General features: G+C 35.9%; 2 protein-coding genes across 2 annotated transcripts in view; one reads left to right on the top strand and one right to left on the bottom strand.

Annotated features, from left to right (window-relative positions):
- JARID2 (jumonji and AT-rich interaction domain containing 2) overlaps window positions 1-21,186 on the bottom strand; it is a 658,143-nt gene that overhangs the window by 386,972 nt on the left and 249,985 nt on the right. The gene's annotated exons all lie outside the window — the stretch shown is intronic.
- DTNBP1 (dystrobrevin binding protein 1) overlaps window positions 1-21,186 on the top strand; it is a 71,729-nt gene that overhangs the window by 27,526 nt on the left and 23,017 nt on the right. The window contains exon 7 of the mRNA XM_063325876.1: window positions 4,239-4,261. Within this exon, the coding sequence (XP_063181946.1) occupies window positions 4,239-4,261 (23 nt within the window). The remainder of the gene's footprint in view (window positions 1-4,238; window positions 4,262-21,186) is intronic.

The raw sequence follows: 21,186 nt of genomic DNA, 5'->3' as shown, positions 1-21,186 counted from the left end.
TGTATAACAGGTATATGTCAGACTAAAATAGAGTACTGTGATTTTTGATGTCTGTGTATATCCTTTTCCTCTATACCTGTGGCTCAGGTCTTTTTCGATGAGATATTTCAGAGAAGTTCTCAATAGCGTCTCTTGCATTAACAATGCTTTGATTTCATTTCCTTAAGTTATTTGGAACCATGAGGAGACATTATCGTCTGTGCCTGTTTAGGCATGGTGCATGAAGGGGTTTGTAGTCAGATTTACCTATGTCCATCGTGCTCAGAAGGGGCTGAGAATCTGATTAGTGTCTCTCTTATGGCGGCGTTAAAATATACTTGAATATCATCTTTGTCCTGACTTAAGTATTATCTTGAAGTAAGCAACTAGGCTTATACAGTTGGGGTTTTGCTGACAATTGTTGCCCTTTACTAGCTGCTATCGTGTTGGTCATTTTCATCTGAATTTGAGGGGTATAGAATTTCACAGAGTAAGCCCCCCATCTATTTTATGAAAATAAGCAACGGGAAAGGAAGAGATGAAAATTATTGCCTATATGTGTGGCCAGACAGTTTTCATGGGCCTAACTCCAGTGTAGATGGAGCCTGTACAGCCTCTTGCTTCTCAGGAAAGAAGCTGGGCTTCATAAATTGCACTGCACACAGAACAAGATTACTTTTAAAGTGCCTCTGTGCCTTTATAGTCCACGTATTTTAGCCTTTAGCCTGTTATTTTATCCTTTTTTTTTTTTCATACCCAGTGGTACTAAACTTAATCTTTCACTGAGAGCAGGTATTTATGTTGTATTATAATACAATTATTAATTAAGTACTTTCTTCTGAAAGCTTATTGTTAACTGTAAAAAAAGTAAAGAATATTCTTATTTGTGTAACTAGCCAGACTTGTTGGCACTAACCTAAAATTTAGTAGCTAAGGCAAAAGAGCGTATAGTCAGATGCCAAATAGTACATTGTATTGATTAGTGGTTAGACTTGGCAAGGGAGTTTCTTTAATCCTGGATAAATGCTGAGCAGCTCACACTGGGCTTCAAGAGCCTTCATGTGTAGTGAGGCTAGGGGCAAGGCACGTGTATGTTTTCTTTCTAATAATAATGGAAAGGATTATCTCATCCATCTGTGAAGTGCATGAATTTCTTTGGATGAAAATTCTGTAAAATCCAGGAGCAGTTTTCTGTGGAAAGCTTTCAATTGCCTTAAATGAGTTAGACAAATGGGGGGGAGGGGAAGGCTAGCCTTTTCTAGCGGAAAGCATGTATAGGGTAATATACGCTCGAGCTGAAGCAGTTGACAGAACTCTTCTGCTGAGATAATTCATTGTACTGCAGTTTTGTCTTCTAGTATGATGTTGTTAGTAAGCTATCCATCAAAGGCAGAGCTCTGCTGCTGTGGCTTTTGTATAAACCTAATGTGAAAAATGATCTCCAACAATGAACAATTTACAGTAAAAGAAAAACAAATACAGAAATGTAATATATAGCATCAAAGCTGGTAATTTAATATGGCAAGATCTATAATAATAAGAGGCAGCAGTTCTGGCTACTCATACAGGCCTACTTCCAATGTAAGTCTTTCCTCCTGCTTGCCTTTTAACCTTGTTTTGAAGAAAACTGTTACGGAAAACTGCTCTCAGTTTAATCCTTTTTGTTTTAATTACTCAAGCTAACTGCTTTTTCTGTTATGAAGTGTCTGTGTTCCAAATACGTAGGTTCAGTGTATTTACTTATGCAGATAATGTTTTTTTCCAGATTCATAGCAAAGACATCGGAGGTATCTTCTTCCCTTCAGTTTATCAGTAAATGCAAAAATAATTATTTATTTACAAAGGGGAGGAAAAATGTAATACTTTGTAATAACTTTTTTTTCTGTATGTTTGTCTAGAACTTTGTAATTACACGTCTAGAAAATGTACAGATACAATCTCAAGCTATCTGTTTTTCATGTGTCTTTACAAGTCATAGTCTCCTTTCTGCTTTAAGTTTACTGTCTGGTTCTTACCAAAGCTGATGATGAACAAATTTAGGATTAAAATTTAAAAACTTCAAGTTTTTATTTGGATAAATTGATTAAACAAAAAAAAATCTTCCATGTTGCTGATGCACAGCGTATTTTCAATTAGCATGTTTTTTAACACATGTTTCTAAATGTATGTTTTATTAAGATTGTTGTGAGAAACCACAACATGCGATTGATTCATTCATGTTGTCTAAAATACAAAGAATCATCAGTCTTTGGATTTGAATTTGTATGAGGATACTAGGAAATGCAGATCCTTAGATTCCAAATCTGTATTTTTACTGTATGCTAATAAAGATGTGTTAAATTTTTCAGAGGTATGTGTTCTAAAAAAAAAAAAAATTTTGCCAAATATTAATTTCCAACTTTCTTAATGAATGGTAATTATATATGTGGATATAGTGTCACCATCTTACTCCATCAACCCTAAAAATATTGGTGGATTTTGAAAGTGGAAATTTTGGGGTTTTAGGTGGCACTGAATATCGCTGTCAGTTGGTTACTGTATTACCATCTTGTTTGCTAATCTGTTTGAACACTATGACAGTAATTGTTCCGTCTTCCCTTTTGGACACAAGTGGCATAAGACCTCTTGATTTTAGGTGCAAGCAGCATAGTTTCTTTCCTCTTACTTTCACAAGATGTTTCCTCAGTATGGTTTTGTTTCAGTCTGTGCAAAACAAGCATTTCCTGTGATTGTTGTTTTCTCAACTAGTATGCCATTATTAAAAAATAAGGAGTGCAACTTGTGAGAGTGTTTAAGAGTTTTGCAATTATATTTAGAGTACACAGGGTAGAAAAAATTTTATTAGGGTATGAACTTGTAAATCATAGGTGGTGTGAAGTAGCTTTTTTTCCTCTGGTAGAAGAGGGAGAAACTAGCTTGGGAAAGGGATAGAGGAGAAGCAGGAAGGGAAATAGATACTCACAGGAAGTAACAGCTAATAGGCTTCTGTACTGTAGATCACACTATAGCTTATTTCCTGGTAAAGCACCCATTCTTTCAAAAACCTGTATCTGACATTTGGTGACAAAAGTGGGATGTTCACTGAAAATGTGGAGGTAATTGTATTCTCTCTCTTTTAGAATATTTTGTCCTGCTTAGAAAATAAATTGTTTCAGGCTCGAAACGGTTTTGTCTGTTCCTGATGCAAGAATAAATGCTGAATTACATCATCTGTTAGGGAGGAGAAGGAGTTATGGTATAGCATATGTATTGTGAAACAGGGTGTATGGTAGATGACAGTGATAACTGAAGCATGCTTTAATCTATGGACAGTGAATAGAATAATTTATCTTGGACAACTGTTGGTTCAGTCTTTTTAATTTATTTCTCTTATAATCACTTTTGCTTTCAAAATTCAGAACCTAACTAAGCAGTTGCAAGCCACAAACTGAAAAGATTTTTTTGGTTATAAATGAGGATTTTGTAAGGAAAAGGCCAGCATTCTGCCTTATCTGAACTATTACTTTTATTCTTTAGCCTCTAGATTAATGACAATTCACTACTCTGTAGCGATGGCAAATGGAGCATTTTGCAATTTCTTGAAAACAGAGAAAATATTTCTTGGTTTTATAGCATTTGCATTCACTTGCATGATTACTAAAAGTGGAAGTTGTCCTGGTATGAAGGAAAAAATATACTATTGCTGTTGGCTTCATTTCTTAGCTTTCTGGTATGTGAGTATTGTGGGTTATCTGTCACTTTCTGTACTTTAAAATCCACTCCTCTGAAGAACATCACTATATGCCTCTGTTGCATTTGAAGTGTGTTGTAACTGAGTGAGTGATATTGTCAAATTTTTTTCCTTCACTGTTGCCAAAAGGATTTCGTATAGCATTAATGAAAATGGAACGCTAATTGTTATTCACTGTGCTATAAATTGGCAAAATTCTGCTAAGCAATGAATGTTTTATTACCTAAAGCCTTAAGAAGTCTTGTTTATTTTTGCAACAGTGTATCTAGAAGTTACGTGGCTAGATATAAATATGCAATATTTGTATAAATGTACATGTTTAGAAATTAGTGGTAGCCTAATTTCTAAGCAGGTTAATAGCGTCTGCTTTAGATAAGCACATGTAGTAATATTATCCTTATATACAGTGCTAATCAAGTTCTTTGTTTTTATCTTTTAATGAGTCTTAAACCATGTAAAACATCTGTAGTTCTAGATGTAGTATTTCTAATAATTATTTTTTTTTTTAATTCTGCGTTTCTCCCAACAGGAAGGAACTTGAGACCTTCAAAGGTAAATTCTATTTTTAATTTTCTACTTGAACATTTGCAATAGTTACAGTAATTCTTCTATTAAGTAAAACTAGTAAGGAACTGTTCCAGTTCTACATTTGATAATGTTAATTTTATGTTGACCCAGCAGGCGGTTTATTTTTCAGTTTACCTGTTCTTGCTACTGGTTTCTTTGGGAGAGTCATAAGTGTGGGAAGAACACAGATGGTTCTGTTGTCTTAGCTAGGTTTCAGAGATTCTGTATCTAACTCAAGCCTTTCCCTTGGTGTTCAATTTTAGAAGTTAAGGGCTTTGTCTTCAACTCGTTGATGTCTTTTCTAACATGAATGTGTTTTTGACATGTGTTGCGGGCTGTTACTTGTTAGACTTTTGTCTAGCTATTTCTAGGAAATTTTCACAGTATTATGTTACGTCAGACAAATGCAATTTTTGCAGCTCAACTTGTTGGATGTACACAAGGATACATACAAATATCTGTTCTAAATAATATGCAATGGCTAGAAACTCTGTCATGTGTTATTGCTTTGTCTGTGGTGCATAGATGGAACACATTACCATATTCAGTAAATCTTAAATTCAGGCTTACTCTACCTACTAATGTTAATGTTTGATCGGCTTGACAATTGCTATTATCTTTTGCTTTGAATAAGGTGTGACTGTGGGTTTGTGACTAGGCTTTATTTATGAGAATGAAGTCAAGTACATTGACTTATGTCAATTAATTGTCTCTTGAAATTGAAAGAAGGGATGGAAATTTTTATCAGCTGCATTCCTTTTTGCCTTTTCAGATCATTACTATCTCATCTTTACATAATGCTAAAAAGGGAAAATAATAAAGCTAACATTAACAGACAAGCAACACAGATTATATAAAATGTCACTTTATCTGTAGCTTACCATAACAGCCCCTTTTTTGATGGATTTGACAGCTTTCAACACAGACTAGCTCAATATAAAGCCAAAGATAACACTAAGCTCATTCCGTTCCCAAGAAAGCAGCTACTTGATAGTATCTGATCCTTGTGAGAATAATGAATCCTGGGGTTTTTTGTTCGTATTTATTAGGCATTTTCAGTGAGTTTCTGGAAGCCAGGAGGATGGTTTCCAAAGTTATTTCTCTTGGCTTCTTGTTTTTCCAACAGAGATTGTAACTTTATTTGGGAATAAGTATTTTACAAAGACAATAACTTTCATGGAAGAGGAGGGTGTTGTTAGCTGTGTGTTGACCTTGAAATTTATACCAAACTAAGTAACTGGCTCTATAATGGATACAGAGGCATACAGATTTCTAGTACTAGTTATGAAAGGCTTGTCTTGGGTAGACAAGGCTTGTCTTGGTGGCCAAGAGGTTTTTAGTTTACTGTAAAGAGCGAAAATTGCAAACAGATGCCAAGAAAAAAGCCAAAGTCTTTGTATGTTTCTTCACTGAAAAGTTCAGCTGCAGTCTGTGGCTAATGCAGCCAATGTCAATGGGAAAGGAGTAAAGTCTTGTGCTGGAACAAGGAAAGGCCGGGTTAGAGGATACTCGAGGTCCATTGATCAGTTGGTTCAAAAATGTCCAAATTTATTCTACAATAATCAAAAGAATTGGCAGAAGCTATGGAAGGCTGGAAAAGCACAGCGTGACAGCTCTTTAAAAACAGGTATTAAACATCAGTCAGTCTAATTTCTGTGTTTTTTTGTACAATGAACTCATGGACAAGCTTGTACCTGACAGAAGAGAGAGGAGTAATAGCTAACAAACTTTCAAGAACAGTCATATCAAGCAAGTCTAAATTCTTTCTGCAAGATGACAACAGCATGCTTTAAAATAAATGATAGATACCATATTTTGACTTTGCAACAACTTTCACTGTCGTGCGTGACATTTTCCCTGGAAATTAACGTTAAACTTCTGAAAAGCAGATGCATGGCTGATTAGAAACATATACTTGGAGGAAATGTTTTTTATGGCTTCTTGCTTACTAAGTTGTTCTTTCTCAGATCTGATGCTACTCAGAATTTTTGTTGTTCACCGAGATTGTGAAATAAAGGTGATCATTAGATTGGCTTCAGTCAGTCTTTTGCCAGCCTTTTGGACCTTCAGCCAATTTCTGAGTATCTAGCATATATTTCATCAGCTGATTAGGAACACGGAGAGTAAGAGCTTCCTGGTCATGAAGTATTCATGGTTACGTAGTGACAGATGTTTCAGTTCTACAGTAGCTTTGCCCAGTCTAACTCGTGGCTCCTTGCATTTTTCTGTTTGAAGCTGTTTCCAAGGCTTACTAGATTTGTGCAGAAAATGATCTGTCATTAGATTTACTTTTGGTTGATGAAACATGCTGAAATAACTCAGTAGATGGCCATAGAAATTCTGTCACAGAAGTAAAAGGCAGCAGCAAGAGCAGGAAGCATGTCTAAGTTACTACTGTAACACAGTCATCTAAAAAGCAAGTACTTCTAGAGGTATATTACCTAATACCTTTTAAGGTTAAGGTGAGGCAGTATTAGTATCATTATGTAAAGTTTTTACGATAAGATCTTATCTTGCTTATGGCTCTGGTTTGCTATATTCAAGAAAGATTGGTTCCATCTGAAATATGTTAAGTAGTTGGGTAGACGATTCTTTACATTTTTATATTGCAAGTATAGACTACCTCCACAAGTGATTCATCCTTGTATAACTGTCCAGAGTGAAATGAGTTCATAAAATACGCAGCGTTTGGGGCTAGGAAAGAAGAACAGTTTGAAATACCTTTGTATACTCTTGCATCTTTCAATGTGCAGATGAAACCATTTCATAATAGTAACTTGTTATTTATGAATTTGAATACCATATGCTAAAAAGTATTGGCTTACAGATTAAGGATGGTAAATGTGTTGCATAAAAATGTGTTTAATAAATATATAAATTCATTCTGTCTGAATCTGCAGAAATTGAGGTACCACAAAATCATTCCTTAAACATGTTTGCCAAAGGGAGTAAAAAGAGGATTGTATGCAAGTTTTTTAGTGTCCAAATGAACTCTCACGTTCACCAGTGCTGAGTTCTCGTGCCTTGCTCGGGATATAAAGTAAGTTTTACTGGAATTAAGAAGCTGAATGGTATAGTCTGAGGGTCAAAATAGCACAGCAGTGGAAACTTGAATTTAGTGATGGCATCCATCAATTTCACAACAAATACAGGAAAAAATATCAATTTTATATTGACACTGACCACGAGAATTCAGGTCTGGCTCACAAGGCAGGTGGGAAGCTTCACAGGTCTCAGATCTGCTTCAAAACTTTGCTTCCCTGGAGTTTTGTGTATGTGTAAATATAAATAGATATAGATACACGGGTGTGGTCTGGATGGATACCACTGTAAATTTGTGAAATCTTCAGATGTATAAACCTTAAACATTTTAAGTGCTCTTGCATACCTAATATTTACCAAAGACTTATTTTAATATTGAAATAAATTCAGCCTTCACATAACTAAACCAGAATTGTTTCTGGTTTCATTTAGATCTTCCTACTGTGTGCTCTAAGGTACAAAGTGGTAATTCATTGACCTGTTAAGTATATTCTTTGAGGATTCCAGGTGTCATCAAGAAGGGGCTCAAAGCTCAGTGTATATACCTGTTTGCAGCATTGAAAAGTATTGAGAATCTACTGACGCTCTTGCTTGTTGATGTTATTACCTTCAAGTATCATGAAATAAGCGTGTAATTCTATTTCAAGAAATGATTGTTCCTACCTTTTTCACGTTTGTATTACAGATTGTACTCTCTTTCATCATGAAAAGTAGATTTTTCTTCCTTTTGCTTTAAGACTATTTACAGAGACATTCTCTTTTGTTGTTTGCTGTACCCATAGTGTATAGGGGCAGAACAAACCTCTCCAGTCTCTTTTCTTCTAACCTCAAGGGTTTTCTCTTACAATGTAAACCTAGCATATTATTTAATATTCTGTGATGCTGAGAAACTGAAGGTTAGAAGCTTTCTTGCTTCTTTATATTAAGCATCTCTCTCAGAAGAAGGCAGAGAGTGTGTGTGGTGTCCCTGTTGATACTGCTACAACAGTGGCATTTATGTACCCCAAGTGTGTGTGCGCACTAGGAGAAAACATCTTAAGGGTTGTCCAGTTGGGTTTTTTTAGTAATTTATCTTTCAGAGAGAAAAGCTCTCAAAGATGATAGATTTATGGATGAAAACATTAGGTATGCCATGTGAAGTAGCCTGCAAGTTTCTTCCTAGTGTGCATCGCTACCAATGTTTGGAGAACTGCTTGCAGGAGCTGCCTTATGCTCTGTGCCATCCTCTCCTGGTTGAGGCTTATAAACCTGCTAAAAATAAAAAACCAAACACGTTCTGCTGTGGATCTTGGCAATTTCTTGCAATAGTAGAGTTTGTTTATTATTATTAGATATTTGTGTGTACATTTGGTTTTTATATTTGATGTATTGTACTCTTAGATAGTTTAGAAAGGATGTGTATCACTTTCATTTGCACAGCTGAGAAACTAGCAATTAGGTAGCAAATATGTGGTTATTTTCTTTTGATGGTTTCTCTTTGAAACCTTGTGCATTCATGACTGCACTGAGATTTGAAATCTTTCCACCATTCTTCTAGGCGCATGGTAGAAATTTTTTATATATATAATTTTTTTTTTAAAGTTAGTATTCCTTCTCTTTCAGTGCAGCAAGACTATGTAGTAAATATTTACAGAATACTGTTAATCTCTATAAAATGGAAGACTGAAGCAGGGCAGTGAGGTAGATAATGGAAAAAAAAATTCGTTATAACAGTAGTAGAATTGCCCAATGGTCATAGCATATGCTGCTGAGTTTAATTCAGGCTTTGTTAAAATGGGAACTGTATATGTGATAGATTTTAAAATTGCTTCTAAAAGTCCCTTTTTATTTAAAAAAATAAAGTTTAGGATGAAATGTTTTGACTTTATTTCTGGCAAGAAAACTAAAGCAATAGAGGCCATTTAAAAACCAGCAGCACAGTGCTTGTGGACAATGGAAGGTGGCAGAAACTTTGTAAGGGCAGATGCGCACGTAGCTTTGACTACTGAGTCATGCATATTTCTAAGCTTTAACAGGATTAGTTTCATTCAAGCTCAGGGAAACTGGTCATATGAGCATTTTCAGGACTTTGATTTACAATACAACAAAATATGTTTTCAGCTGTTTGCATCAGAGATCTCTCCCAAACAAGTCCTGATAAGTTTTGAAAGCTTTATCAAAATGCTACTTCTGAGAAGGAGGCTGGTGAAGTAAAGAGGTGTTTTTTCTTGCTTTTCTCTTATAGATGAAGTCATGGGGTCACATTTGATATGCAGATCTTTTGTCATCTCTCTTCGTGCTTCTGTTGAAATTGCAGTTTTCCAGTTCTTTTATCAGTAGCTTAAATATGTTTGTATCTAAACTTTAATATCCTGGTTTTTTACTGTGCCTTCTCTAAGAGTACGTGATATTTGGAGCACTCGGTTGCCTCCGTCCTGTTGTTCTTTTTTTTTTTTTTTTTTGAAATCTACTCGTCTCAACAGAGAGTGTGTCAAACTGATTATTTTTTTTTCTTCCAGTCTAGGGATCCCCTTTATGATGCTTTATTCTCATGGCTGTCAAAATAAACAACAACTTCCCTAATCTTCGTATTGTCTTCCAGATGCATGGGTATGGAGATGCAATGGAGATCTTTACAGCTCGTGGTTGACAAAGCTCGTGCATTCAATGATGTAACTGTTCTAGAAGTTGTGCTGTAATTTTGAGCACACAATCCTTTATGTTTCTTCTGAGCAAGAGTAGATGACGTTGTGGTAGAAAATCATACCAGCCACATGGAGTTCATTTACTTCAACATTTCCAAATATACTAGGAACATTCAAGGTGTTTCATTACTGCAAAGAATTTTTTGTTGACAAACTGTGTCCATAACCAAGTTGGTTAATAATGAAAGTTGTAATTTAATGTTGTATTTTATGATTTTGCATTTCAATGACTCATTTGAATAGGGGAGGGAGGATGTCTTTGGTTGGGTACCTCTTCTAAAACATGCTGTGGGAGACAGGCAGTGCTTCTGCTATGAGTGTTTCCTGTTTGGTTTAGAATTTCTTTAGGTGACCATGGTCAAAAACTTCAATGTTTAAACTGTGTAGCATGGATATAAAAGAATTCAACTCTTATTTTGGCATACCAGGAAACGGTTGGGAAACAACTGCATAATTCTGTTGTAATAAAGCTAAGATGGAGTTAAAATTTCAAGCATATTCAACTTTCAGGATTTTTACTCATTATTTTGCTATGAGCTGAAAATATTTTGATAGATTTCTAGTTAATAATGTGTGTTACTAACTTCTTTGCCATCCAGGCTATGGGAAGAGAACCATGCAACTTTGGATGGCCTGTATTGTCTGTGTCAAGAATTGACCAAGGCTCCCATATATGATAACCATTCTCTTAAGAATAGAAGGGTGTGAGACTTGAGCACTGCTAGTCAAACCTCGAGTGAAAGGCAAATTATTTTACTTAAGTCTTCCATTATAGTGCAATAGCATAAGACAGATGGAGAAGAAAAACAAATGATAAAGTGTCCTTATAGCAACCTTGCTTTTGATTTTGCTTTTTGTGTTTTCAAGTTTGCAGACTCTCACATTTGTATGATACTCAGGACACGTTTTAAAAGTTTCTATGTCTGAATCTAGCTACTTGTAACTTCTGTCCTCCTTTTTGCCTTCATTGAAATAGGTATGGACTTCGAGTCAAGCCTCTTAAAAAAATAAAATAATAATAATTTTTTTTTTTAAATCCTTTTAAATAGAGAAATTTGGGGAAAGTTCAGTCTTGGTCTTTTACTGATTTCAGTCCTCCCCTGTAAATAATTGAATCTTTATATATCATAGAATGGTTCAGGTTGGAAGGGACCTTAAAGATCTCATCTAGTTCAACCCCCCTGCCATGGGCAGGGACACCTCCCACTAGACCAGGCTGCTCAAAGCTTCATCCAGCCTGGTCTTGAATGCTTCCAGGGGTGCAGCAGCCATAACTTCCCGGGGCAGCCTGTTCCAGTGACAGATATTGGGGCAGATATCACCAGCACTGAGATGTAAAAGCTTTCAAATGTACATTTCTGTAGCCCACAGGTGGATGGTGCTGAGTTGCACACATCTGATTGTATTGGACTGACTTAATGATATACTTTCAGAACTTGTTCTTTGTAAGAATACATACCCGAGAACAGTGTAAGTTTTCAATTTTCTGTCTTAACAGAGATTGCTTGCTTCTTGCTGACCCCCTAAACGTGACACTTTTTTTTTTTTTTTCTGTTGACAACACTATTCTATTGAACATTAGGTGTAGTTGAAAACTTATTAGCTGCCTTTGACAAGACAACAAAACATTTGCTGGATTAAGTATTATGTCTGAGGTGATGCAAACTATAATGGGTAGTATCTTGTATATGCATTTATTTTGCAGATGATTGGAAATAAACTCTTTTCCTATTAGGTAAATGTCTACAAGTGTCAAGTCTTCAGGACAGACAGTATTTTCTATACAAGAAATACAACTTACCTTTCAATAGGAGGAGGGGAAAAATTATCTGCAATTCTGTCTTGAATAGCCACATAAGAACACTGTTTCCCATTATGCTTTGCCAAAAGGTGGACTGCACGGTCAACTGGATTAGTAATCTGTTACGATGGGTAATTATTTACCCTCTGCCTGTTTTTGATTAGTTTTCAATTCAACTGGTGAGGGAAAAACAGGGCTTCATTGATAGTGGCAATACAGACTTGGGTGGATCTTGATCAGTCATAAAATGGCACCCATTTCTGAAGTGGTTATGGGTCTGAATTTTCAAAGCTGTAAATAGGGAGTAGAGTTTCTAAGGAAATCTAAATTTTAGAAAGGGATGCTATAGAGATACCAGATTATTTATGGACAAACTAGATAATCAGATTTCCTTGGAAAAAATACTGTGTCCCCTTGCAACTCAGCTGACCGAAGATAGTTTTTCGTTTTGTCACTATTTCCACCCCAAACCTGGTTTAATGCTTTTTTTCACTTGTTAGTTATGTGTTTTGGCTGTAATGTAACTTTGTCTGTTACAAATTTGATAGTGCTGTTTGTTTGTTTGTAATCTCTTTGTTCAACTAGATCTCAGGATTTGATATGATGGCTGTCACCCTGCTAATTCTGACTGAGGGAGAATGGAGGCTAGGGACACTTTTCTTTTTTTAAAAAATTCTGGTTCATCTACATGCATTTTAAGAGAATCTTGGTGGGTTTTTTTTTAATGTGGTACCCTTATGCTCTTTCATCCTGCCTTATGTTGCCTTGTATTTTGAGGGAGCTAGTTTGTTTGTTTTTTTCGTATTCCAGTGTTGTTATAAGTCAAAAGCCCTTTCGGAGGTCAACAATTTTGACATCAGTGCAGCTAAAAGTGGCTCTTGGATGCGCAGGTACAGCTGCTGTTGGCTGCAGTCGAAGTTGGCCCTGTGCTGGAGTTGGCCTTGCAGAGTCCTGGGTTTGTGGGGAGTGGAGGAGGCCAGTGTAACAATAGAGATTTTCTGTGGCTATTGCCAGGGTGAATAGCTAACTGTGTAGATAATGGGAAAAAAGTTCAGGGGAATGTAAGTCCTGTCATACTCTGTTTATGTAGAAAAGAAAGCAATAAAAGGTGCAATATTTTAATTGTGTCTAATGTTTAAGTGATTGATGTGGAAAAAAATAGAAGCCTATTTTTCTGTGCAGCTGTAGCTTGAATTCATCCCTTAATTACCAAAGTTCAGACTGAAGGCAGGATTATCTCATGATTATTATTATTCTTTTAATCTTTCCCATATATATTTTTGGTGCTGTTTTCACCAGTGAAACAAAACCGATTTTTGTAGGCCCATGCATTCTTGGTAATTTTTCCTCTAATGATGATGATTAGAGACGTATTTGTTATATAATTTCCTCTCGTCTGTACGCTGTGTTTTGAAAATTGTCATCAAGGGGCTTTTTAAAATGTGATCTTTTTAAGTAAAAGAAAGGAATTGTCATGGTTATCATGGTTTCCGGCATGCGCACTGCGCACCCTCCTAAACTGAAGAGGTAACGCGTGCCAGCATTCCAAATTCTAAGCAATGCCTTACAATTTCTGAAACATAAATGCACCGTTGTGTAACTGCAGCATCACCATAACCAAAGATTCTCGGTCATATGCTCTTCCTGTGATTTTTTTTTTTTGTAACTGTATAACCATTTTTTGAATTTTTGATGAAAATGTAGTCTGGATATGTAATACAAAAAATTCATTTTTCGTCAGAGAAGACTGCTCCTAATTTATTTCAAAATCACATCCAAGATTTTTAATATTTTATGTGTGAAGTAAGAATAGTATGTAATCTGGTTTGTGGGGTATCTGAGCTAAGCCACGTTAAGGAAAAATACTTTGAGGGGAGAGCCTTATGAGCACTGCCTAATAAAAAAAGAATTCAGAACCCTTCCTTACCTTTTTCTTGCTTCTAAATGATTTTCAGACGCTTCCAGCTCTCTGCCAAATAGACACATGCTGTAACTGCGTGTCATCGGGTGATAACCCGCCGGGAAGATTTCTCTCTTTCTCTCACCCCTTTATTTTAACAGCATGTGGTACCTTCCTGAATACATGCGTGCGTTTCTGGTACAGCCCAGCTGCTGGTAGCTTGCGTTCAGGTTCTGGAAGGGCGCTGAGTTGAAGTATCCATGTGTATGCATCTGTGTGCGAGTGACCCATTGAAAACTGGCAGTCGCGGTATTACAGCTTTGAAAAAGCAGCCTTCTAGCATCGGTCTTTGTTCTGCATCAATGAAGATGCACATCCGTGGAGCTGCTTGGTAACTGGAGCTTTCACTTGACCAGTACAGTGTTTCTTTTTACTTGCTTATTTCTTACTGCCATGTCATCTCCGGGAGCCACTGAGAATACTCAGAAGAATTCATGTAGGTGGAACTTTATTATCGTCTTTATTTGTCAGCTTAATTTGCCAAGCTAATGTAAAATGCAACATGCAATTAAAGTTAGCTTAATTAATTTCCTGAGCTACCACCATTGCCTGATTTGTAAAGGGTGTGCTATAAATGAGAGGTTAATTATCAACTTGATTTAGCAAATTTGAAAGAAATAGTGACTTAGTGTCTATTTTGTCAGAGCTTTTGTTTATTGCTTTGTTTTTGTGTGTCGCTTTGCATTATTGTCAAGGTAATATTAACTGGAATTAGTAAAAGAATACAAATACACAGATACCTTGTTAGCTAAAATTCAAGCAGACTTGTGTAAGGGTGGGGTGGTATTGGGGATGAGGGGAGACAGAGAATTATTATCTGAAGATAAAAGCCAAATACGGAATTCATTAGTATTGATGTAGTCATGCTAATTCTTAGTTTCCTTCAGATAAAATAATAAATAAATGATAAAACTATCTATTTTTCAATGAAGCAATTAGTGTTACTTACATCAAAATGGGCACCTATGTCATACGAAACAATGTTCTTAATAATGCAATTGATAACGTTTTTATGCCATTAATTTGTAACTAATGATATTTAGAACTGTACATTAATTGAAATAGAAATAAGACGTGAATTTCTGCTCTGATTCTTTTTGTGTTCTTTTATATAACCACTGAAAGAGGCTTTTTTCTGTTACCATTCATGTGGATTTTTTTGGTTGATGTCCAGAACAAAAAGATAAGAGTAAATTGAACTATTATATTATTTTAATAACCTGTTGGAGCATGCCTTTATCAAGGCTCCACCTATGAGTTGTTATTCTGACTGCTAAATTTGATGTTCGGATTAAATAACAATGTAAAGTTCAGTTGACTGTTTTGATTTAAATAATGCATCTGGTATGGGAGAACTCTTTACGTTTGTATTGATTAGAAATACTTCACTTACCAAAATAGTTGTTTGCCATAAATCTAGACAGAAACATTGACTGTTTACTGAAAAATGGCAAAATTTACCCTCTGTTCTGCTAAACGTGGTGTGACCACTTTGCACTCAAAATTGTCAGCTTTGCAAGCAGTATATATACTACTGGTATAATCCATTTTGTATCTTTAACTACTTTGTAAATATTGACAGAAGTTGTCTTTTTTTTCTTGTTGTTTCCTGAAATTGAAATGGAAGTATGGTGAATTGGGGGCACAGCTGTGAATCTTTCTTCTTTTCCTTATTTGCAATCATATCCTGGACAGTAGAATATGTATGCGAGGTGGGGGCCAACCTTGAAATTATACTTCTCTAAGGAAGTAAGAATATGGAATTGGAGAATATTTCTGAAATGCGAGCTTTAGCAGTATCAGTCCTCCAACTACTGCTGGGAAGAAGCAGCAGTAAGTAGAAGCTTTAGTATCAACATTAATTTTGGAAAGGTTAGCACCTCTATAGTAACGAGGATTATTCTAATGGGGTTTTTTAATCACATTTTCTTCCTTAGCTTGGTGACAGCAAAAAGTAATGCAAAACTAAAGATAGGCACCTTTTTTTAATGATAATCTGTTTGGTCACTATCTATGTAGTCTGAGGTTAATGACAAATTAAGAAATATTCATCTACCTGCTTTTAAAAAGATTGCTTCTCTTTAACAAGATCAGATATAATACTTTCTAGGGTGCTGAAAGACCAAATTCTGTAGGCTCTTGCGGCCTGTCACTGCATCTTGGTGTGAATGAATTTTTGAGCAGTTTTATAATGACAGTATTCTTTCCTTTGGCATGCTGCTTCTATTTTATTGTATGTTAGAAATGTAAATCTAAGTGCAGACATTTCATCAGTTTGATTTGTAGCAAAATAAAGGTACAGTAATAGATTTTATGCTTTTTATATTTCTCCACATGGCACTGTTTCTTTCTATAGTGGTACTATAAACGTAATACTATTCTGGTCCTTACAGTGTTCAGAAATAGTAGAATTGTTTCAAAAGCTGCAGTAGAAATAATTTATTCCTTCCTTATAGCACGTCCTTACATAAATCTCAATCCCTCCTTTCATAGCAGTGTGTTATTAAACTACTTGTTCTGCTTAGGTTTTAATGATGCAGAGAAAGGGCAAAAGGCTGAGGTGTGCATGTGGGCATGTTAAGAATTCCAAATGTTTCTCTACTCCTGGTCACTAAATGGAATAAAAATGTGGATATTCTGGGAAACAGTTCTGCCTGTTTTATTTGTGAGCGTTAGGTGTGCCGTGTTAAATTGTATCAAGGCATTAGAGCTGAAACAGTACAAACATAATTCTTCAATTTTATAGCTAGTGTGGCTTCCTTTTGGTGATTTATTTGTTTTTACTGAACAGGTGAAATAATATTTTTTTGGAAAATGGCATTGAATAATAAAAATAATGAAATACTTTAAAAGTGTATGTATGTAATATTTCTAAATTGCGTTATTTCCCATAGAGCGTGTGAGTTAAGGCTGAAAGATGTTAAAAGGCAGTTTTGACTAATTGAACACATTGTTTCAGTGTTCATCACTTGGGGTACTCCTTGGATTAAGGTGCAATAGAAATCTTCTGGAGGCATCACTCAACCCTTTTTTCCTTTTATGTCGAAGCCAACTAATGCTATTTTGACATTACATAAATGAGACTTGGTCAAAATGTAGTTTGCCATGTCTCATTTTAAATCAAACAGAAATGGTGCCATTTATAGGAATAGGTTTCTGTCTTAGATTATTATGTAATCAGTCCGGACCTCATGCGCCAACATGTCCATTGGCTCAGGAGGGTTTTAACTTGGATCGTAATCTTAAATCCTCATAGATTTATTATCTTTTCTCCTGTTATTGAGCATTAAAGGGAATAACCCACGCTTCATCGAGAAGACAACTAAGAATACATCAGTTGGGTTTTCAGTGTATCTTGTGCATTCACATGGGTAGGAAATGGATCTGGTGGTACTTGATAAATTCAGGTTTTGTGGCCCACTAGTAATGTGTGAATTGCAGTTTTGCAGACTCAGCTGTCCTAAGCCTTAATCATAGGTGTAATGTAACACTTTTAAAGTCTGTTTAACCAGACAGCAGAATTAAAAGGGTGGGCTTTTTACCTTTGTTTTAAAGAGCCCTAGTTAGTTGTCTGTGCCGTTAGTCTTGTGTACAGGGTAGCTTGTGGCACTTGCTGGAGAGCAGGGTCCTCAGGAAGCGCCTACAGTGTCAGTTTCTGACTCTAAAACCCGATGTGACTGGAGGAAGGCTATCCACGTTAGAGGTTTGGGTGACACATGTATTTTCCCTTTTTGCTTGTTGGTACATATTTAGAGGGTTTTGCTGCCAATCACTTAGTATCTGGTTCTCATCACACCCAAACGTGTTTTGGATGCAAAGCTGTGGGAAGACTTGACAGAATAGAAAGCCAAGTCCTTGGTTTTCAGCACATTTGGGGAACCATAACTGGCATGAAAGCTTCCGTTAGTTACAGGATGGGAAGAAGTCTAGCAGAAGTAGTTCCCCCTCCGCCTTCTCCCCACCTCCCACTAGAGTTCAGGGTGCTTTTGTACCACTGAAGATTTCTCCTGCATGTCAGTGATTTTTCAGTCTAGTTGTCTTAAAATTCATGAAGTGAAACTGAATTTGGTATATGGAAGAACTGTGGACTACTTCTACAACAAAAGAGAAAACAGAAAAGGTTTTATCTAGCACAGACCAAAAGGAGGATATATTTTATGTCATATCTCATATTTTGGAAACTTTGAGGATTTCTGAGTCAAAAGAAATCTGACTATTTTAGAAAGAAAGTTGTAAAATGCAAGACTATGTGTAAAGTTATTTTTAATGAAATATTAATAACATCGTGCGCAAATTTCAGAATAGCCAGTATTGTTACTGTATAGTCCTCTTCAAGATTTCAACTGAGGAGATAATCATCATAAGACATTTTGATTTTAAGGTACTTTAAAAATAAACTCTTTTTGGATTGCCATTGTGAGTACTGTGGCAATTTTAACATGTATACTACTGCTTTTTGAATGAAAGATAGTCCAGTATGCTTCTGCAAGCAAGGTATTCTTTAAGTCTGATGCTTATGCTTAAGAAAGATACACATTTTATATATAATAAAATATGTGTGTGTGTATATATATATATATTAAAAAATGGGTATCTTCCTTAACCATAAGAAACATACTTATATATATGCAATGTGTATCTTCCTTAAGCATAAGAATATATGTGTATATATATATAAAATTTTAGGAAACACTTACTAGGTCTGATTCTGTTTCGACTTGAATGTTCTGTATATTGTTTAGGCAGCAGCACGAGTATGAAGGTTAACTTTTGAGAACAGGTGACTTTAACAGCAGTCGTGAGGATAGGTGACTAACAGCAGTAAAACATGCAGAAAATAAAAACAATTGTATGGATTTTGTCCTCTGGTATTTAATAGCAAGCCAAAAAGTTCCGCAAGTGACAGGTTAGAGAGAAAATTGTTTAGGACTAAAACAATCCCTGTCATTAAGTCGCACTTGGGAAATGAACTATTAAGACTAATTCAACTGTGAACAAGATAAATAACATCCAAGGATGGATCAATCATGAGATTTCCAGTGGGCAGCTGCAAATGAGAAGAGGTGTTAGAGAAACAATTAAGTTATGGGAAGAGAGCTTATGGCAAAGAGACTTCTACATGTAAACCTGTTGAAGGAATTAGAGAAAAAAAATACTGAAAGGCCAGTGTGTGTTGCGGTGGGGGTTTTGTTTTGTAGTAATTAGTATGTCTCCAGCTAGTAGTTAATTGTGTTAAACTGTTCTAGTATTAATTCGGCAAAGAGGCTTTCTTAAATCCTATCAGCACTGAAAATACTGTCTGCCTCTGTTGTGATACTGTTCAGTCTTTTATTTTGTCTAGCGTCAGTTGTTTTCTGACTTACCCTAGTCATCAAATTACTGTGAAGGAGGAACATCTGAGTATTTGAACAACTTTAACTGAAATCTGTTGGGCAGAGAGGTTTCTTTCATAAGCTGTTGGTTTTATGAGTTTCTTGGAAACTGCTCCTCTTCCATCTACAGAGGGTGAGAATTAATAGCTCTGTGGTATAAATTTAGTCATTGATGACTAACCTGAAACTTTGTTATATAAATGTCAATTTTGCCATGTTCTGTTAGTTGGATCCCTGTTCCAGTGATGCCCTTACCCGTCATTCTTAGTTGCTAGTTTGATATAGAAGGCAATATGGCTGCTGGCTGCTGGCAAAGGCTACTGTAAAGAGTTCTGTATAAAGCCACAGGATTGTGTATAACCATTAACTTGGTTCAAAATAACAAGTCTGAGAAAAATGTGGGAAAGCGTTTTGATTTTATCATTGCCAGAAGACTTAACCACATCCCAAGTCCCGAACCCAATTTGGATTCCTCACAGATGACGGAAGCTCCAAATACCACTTACTGACTTTAAAATGCCCTGACCTCTAACTCAGTCTGGTCATTTCTGTGATGAATGTGCTTTTTTGTATTCTGAGCATAGGGGACAGGGTAAAATTTGATAAAAATAATGAAAATATGTCTGACCTGTTCATTTCCTTGTTAAAAATCAAATATTCCATTAAAAAAAATCTCTTATCTAAGGCAAAAGTATGCTGTTTTACCCTTGATTTTCAATCCTATGCAGTATGTGATGTTTTCTCAGTTCTATGTTTTACTGAGCTCTGTGGAAAGCATTAGATAACTTGCGTAAACATGAAGTTTCTGTACAACGTAGCATTGTTTTTAGAAGTGCCTGCCTTTTTTCTGTAAGTATGAGTTGCTGACTTCCCTCTCCATTTGTAAATGGAGCGTTAGTGGACATCACTGTGATCTCTTATGTCATGACCTAAAAAGAAAATTTAAAAAGCTGCATGCCTTCCCTTCCAGAGCCTTGGACAATTGCCAGAACTTTGCATTAAAGCCCACAAGCAGTGGTACTAGGACAGTTTTTGCCTTAAAAGATAGGTGGAGTTATATGCGGATCACCGAGCTAGCATCATTAGCAGGATGGAGACAGATTTGCTCTGACAATATAATGCGCTTTGCAAGCTTCTATTTTAAGAATTCTTTGCGCTGTGACTTTTTTAAGACTGTATTGGACAAGTATTTTGTTTCTCTTAGGAGTCTTACACTTCAGGAGGCTCCAAGTTCATACGCACATTGTTAAATTCTGCAAGTCAAAAGGCTTGCATGCTTAGAGAAGTATTTTTCGTGACTACTTTTTAACATAGCTCTTTTATATTTCGTAGTTCAGCTGCTTCATATGGTTCTTTTGTACTGTTACCCCTTGGATAGGTGCAATCCAGTCTGTGTAACACTTGAGAAATAATTTATTGCATGACTTCTTATTTCATCTCTTTACAAAAATCTTGGGAGTGATCTGAAAAATCTAGTCTTGCATTCATTTTCAGGATGAGTGGAGCAGGGGCAGTGAAAGTGCAAATGGCAGGTCTGGGTGCTGCCTTACTTGATAAGCCTCGGATCTGACCTCCAGATCCCTTCTTGAATGAGAAGATAGCTCAGTTCCTGGGCTCTGACGGTTATTCTTTTTTTTTTTTTTTCTTTTTTTTTTTTTTCTTTCCTCTTAGCATTGAAATAAGGATATCATTTGTAATGACTGAGTAGTTGAGCAGCTTGTGTTTTGGGAGGCAGGGAAGGAGTGGTATTCATTTGCTCTATCAGTTTATGTAACCTCGGTGACTCAGTGGATGTATATTATACTTCCAGTATTGCTGATTTGACAAGTTGACTGCTGCTTTTCTCTCAAATCTGTCAAATCTGTTCCTATAGGTGAATAAAGGTGAAGGGTGAAATGTTTTCAACTACCTAGAACTTTGGAAGAATATTTAAAACAAAATTAAAAGTGAAATGCCCTACGTTGATGTCTCTCTTTAAATGTGAGCAGAACTCACTATCTCCTGATCTAATCACAAGAGATATTTCCAAATAGAGAATCATCAGATGTGAC

Source organism: Chroicocephalus ridibundus, chromosome 2 (genome assembly GCF_963924245.1).
Source record: "Chroicocephalus ridibundus chromosome 2, bChrRid1.1, whole genome shotgun sequence".
NCBI lineage: Eukaryota > Metazoa > Chordata > Aves > Charadriiformes > Laridae > Chroicocephalus > Chroicocephalus ridibundus.
This window is presented reverse-complemented; position numbering and strand designations above follow the sequence as displayed.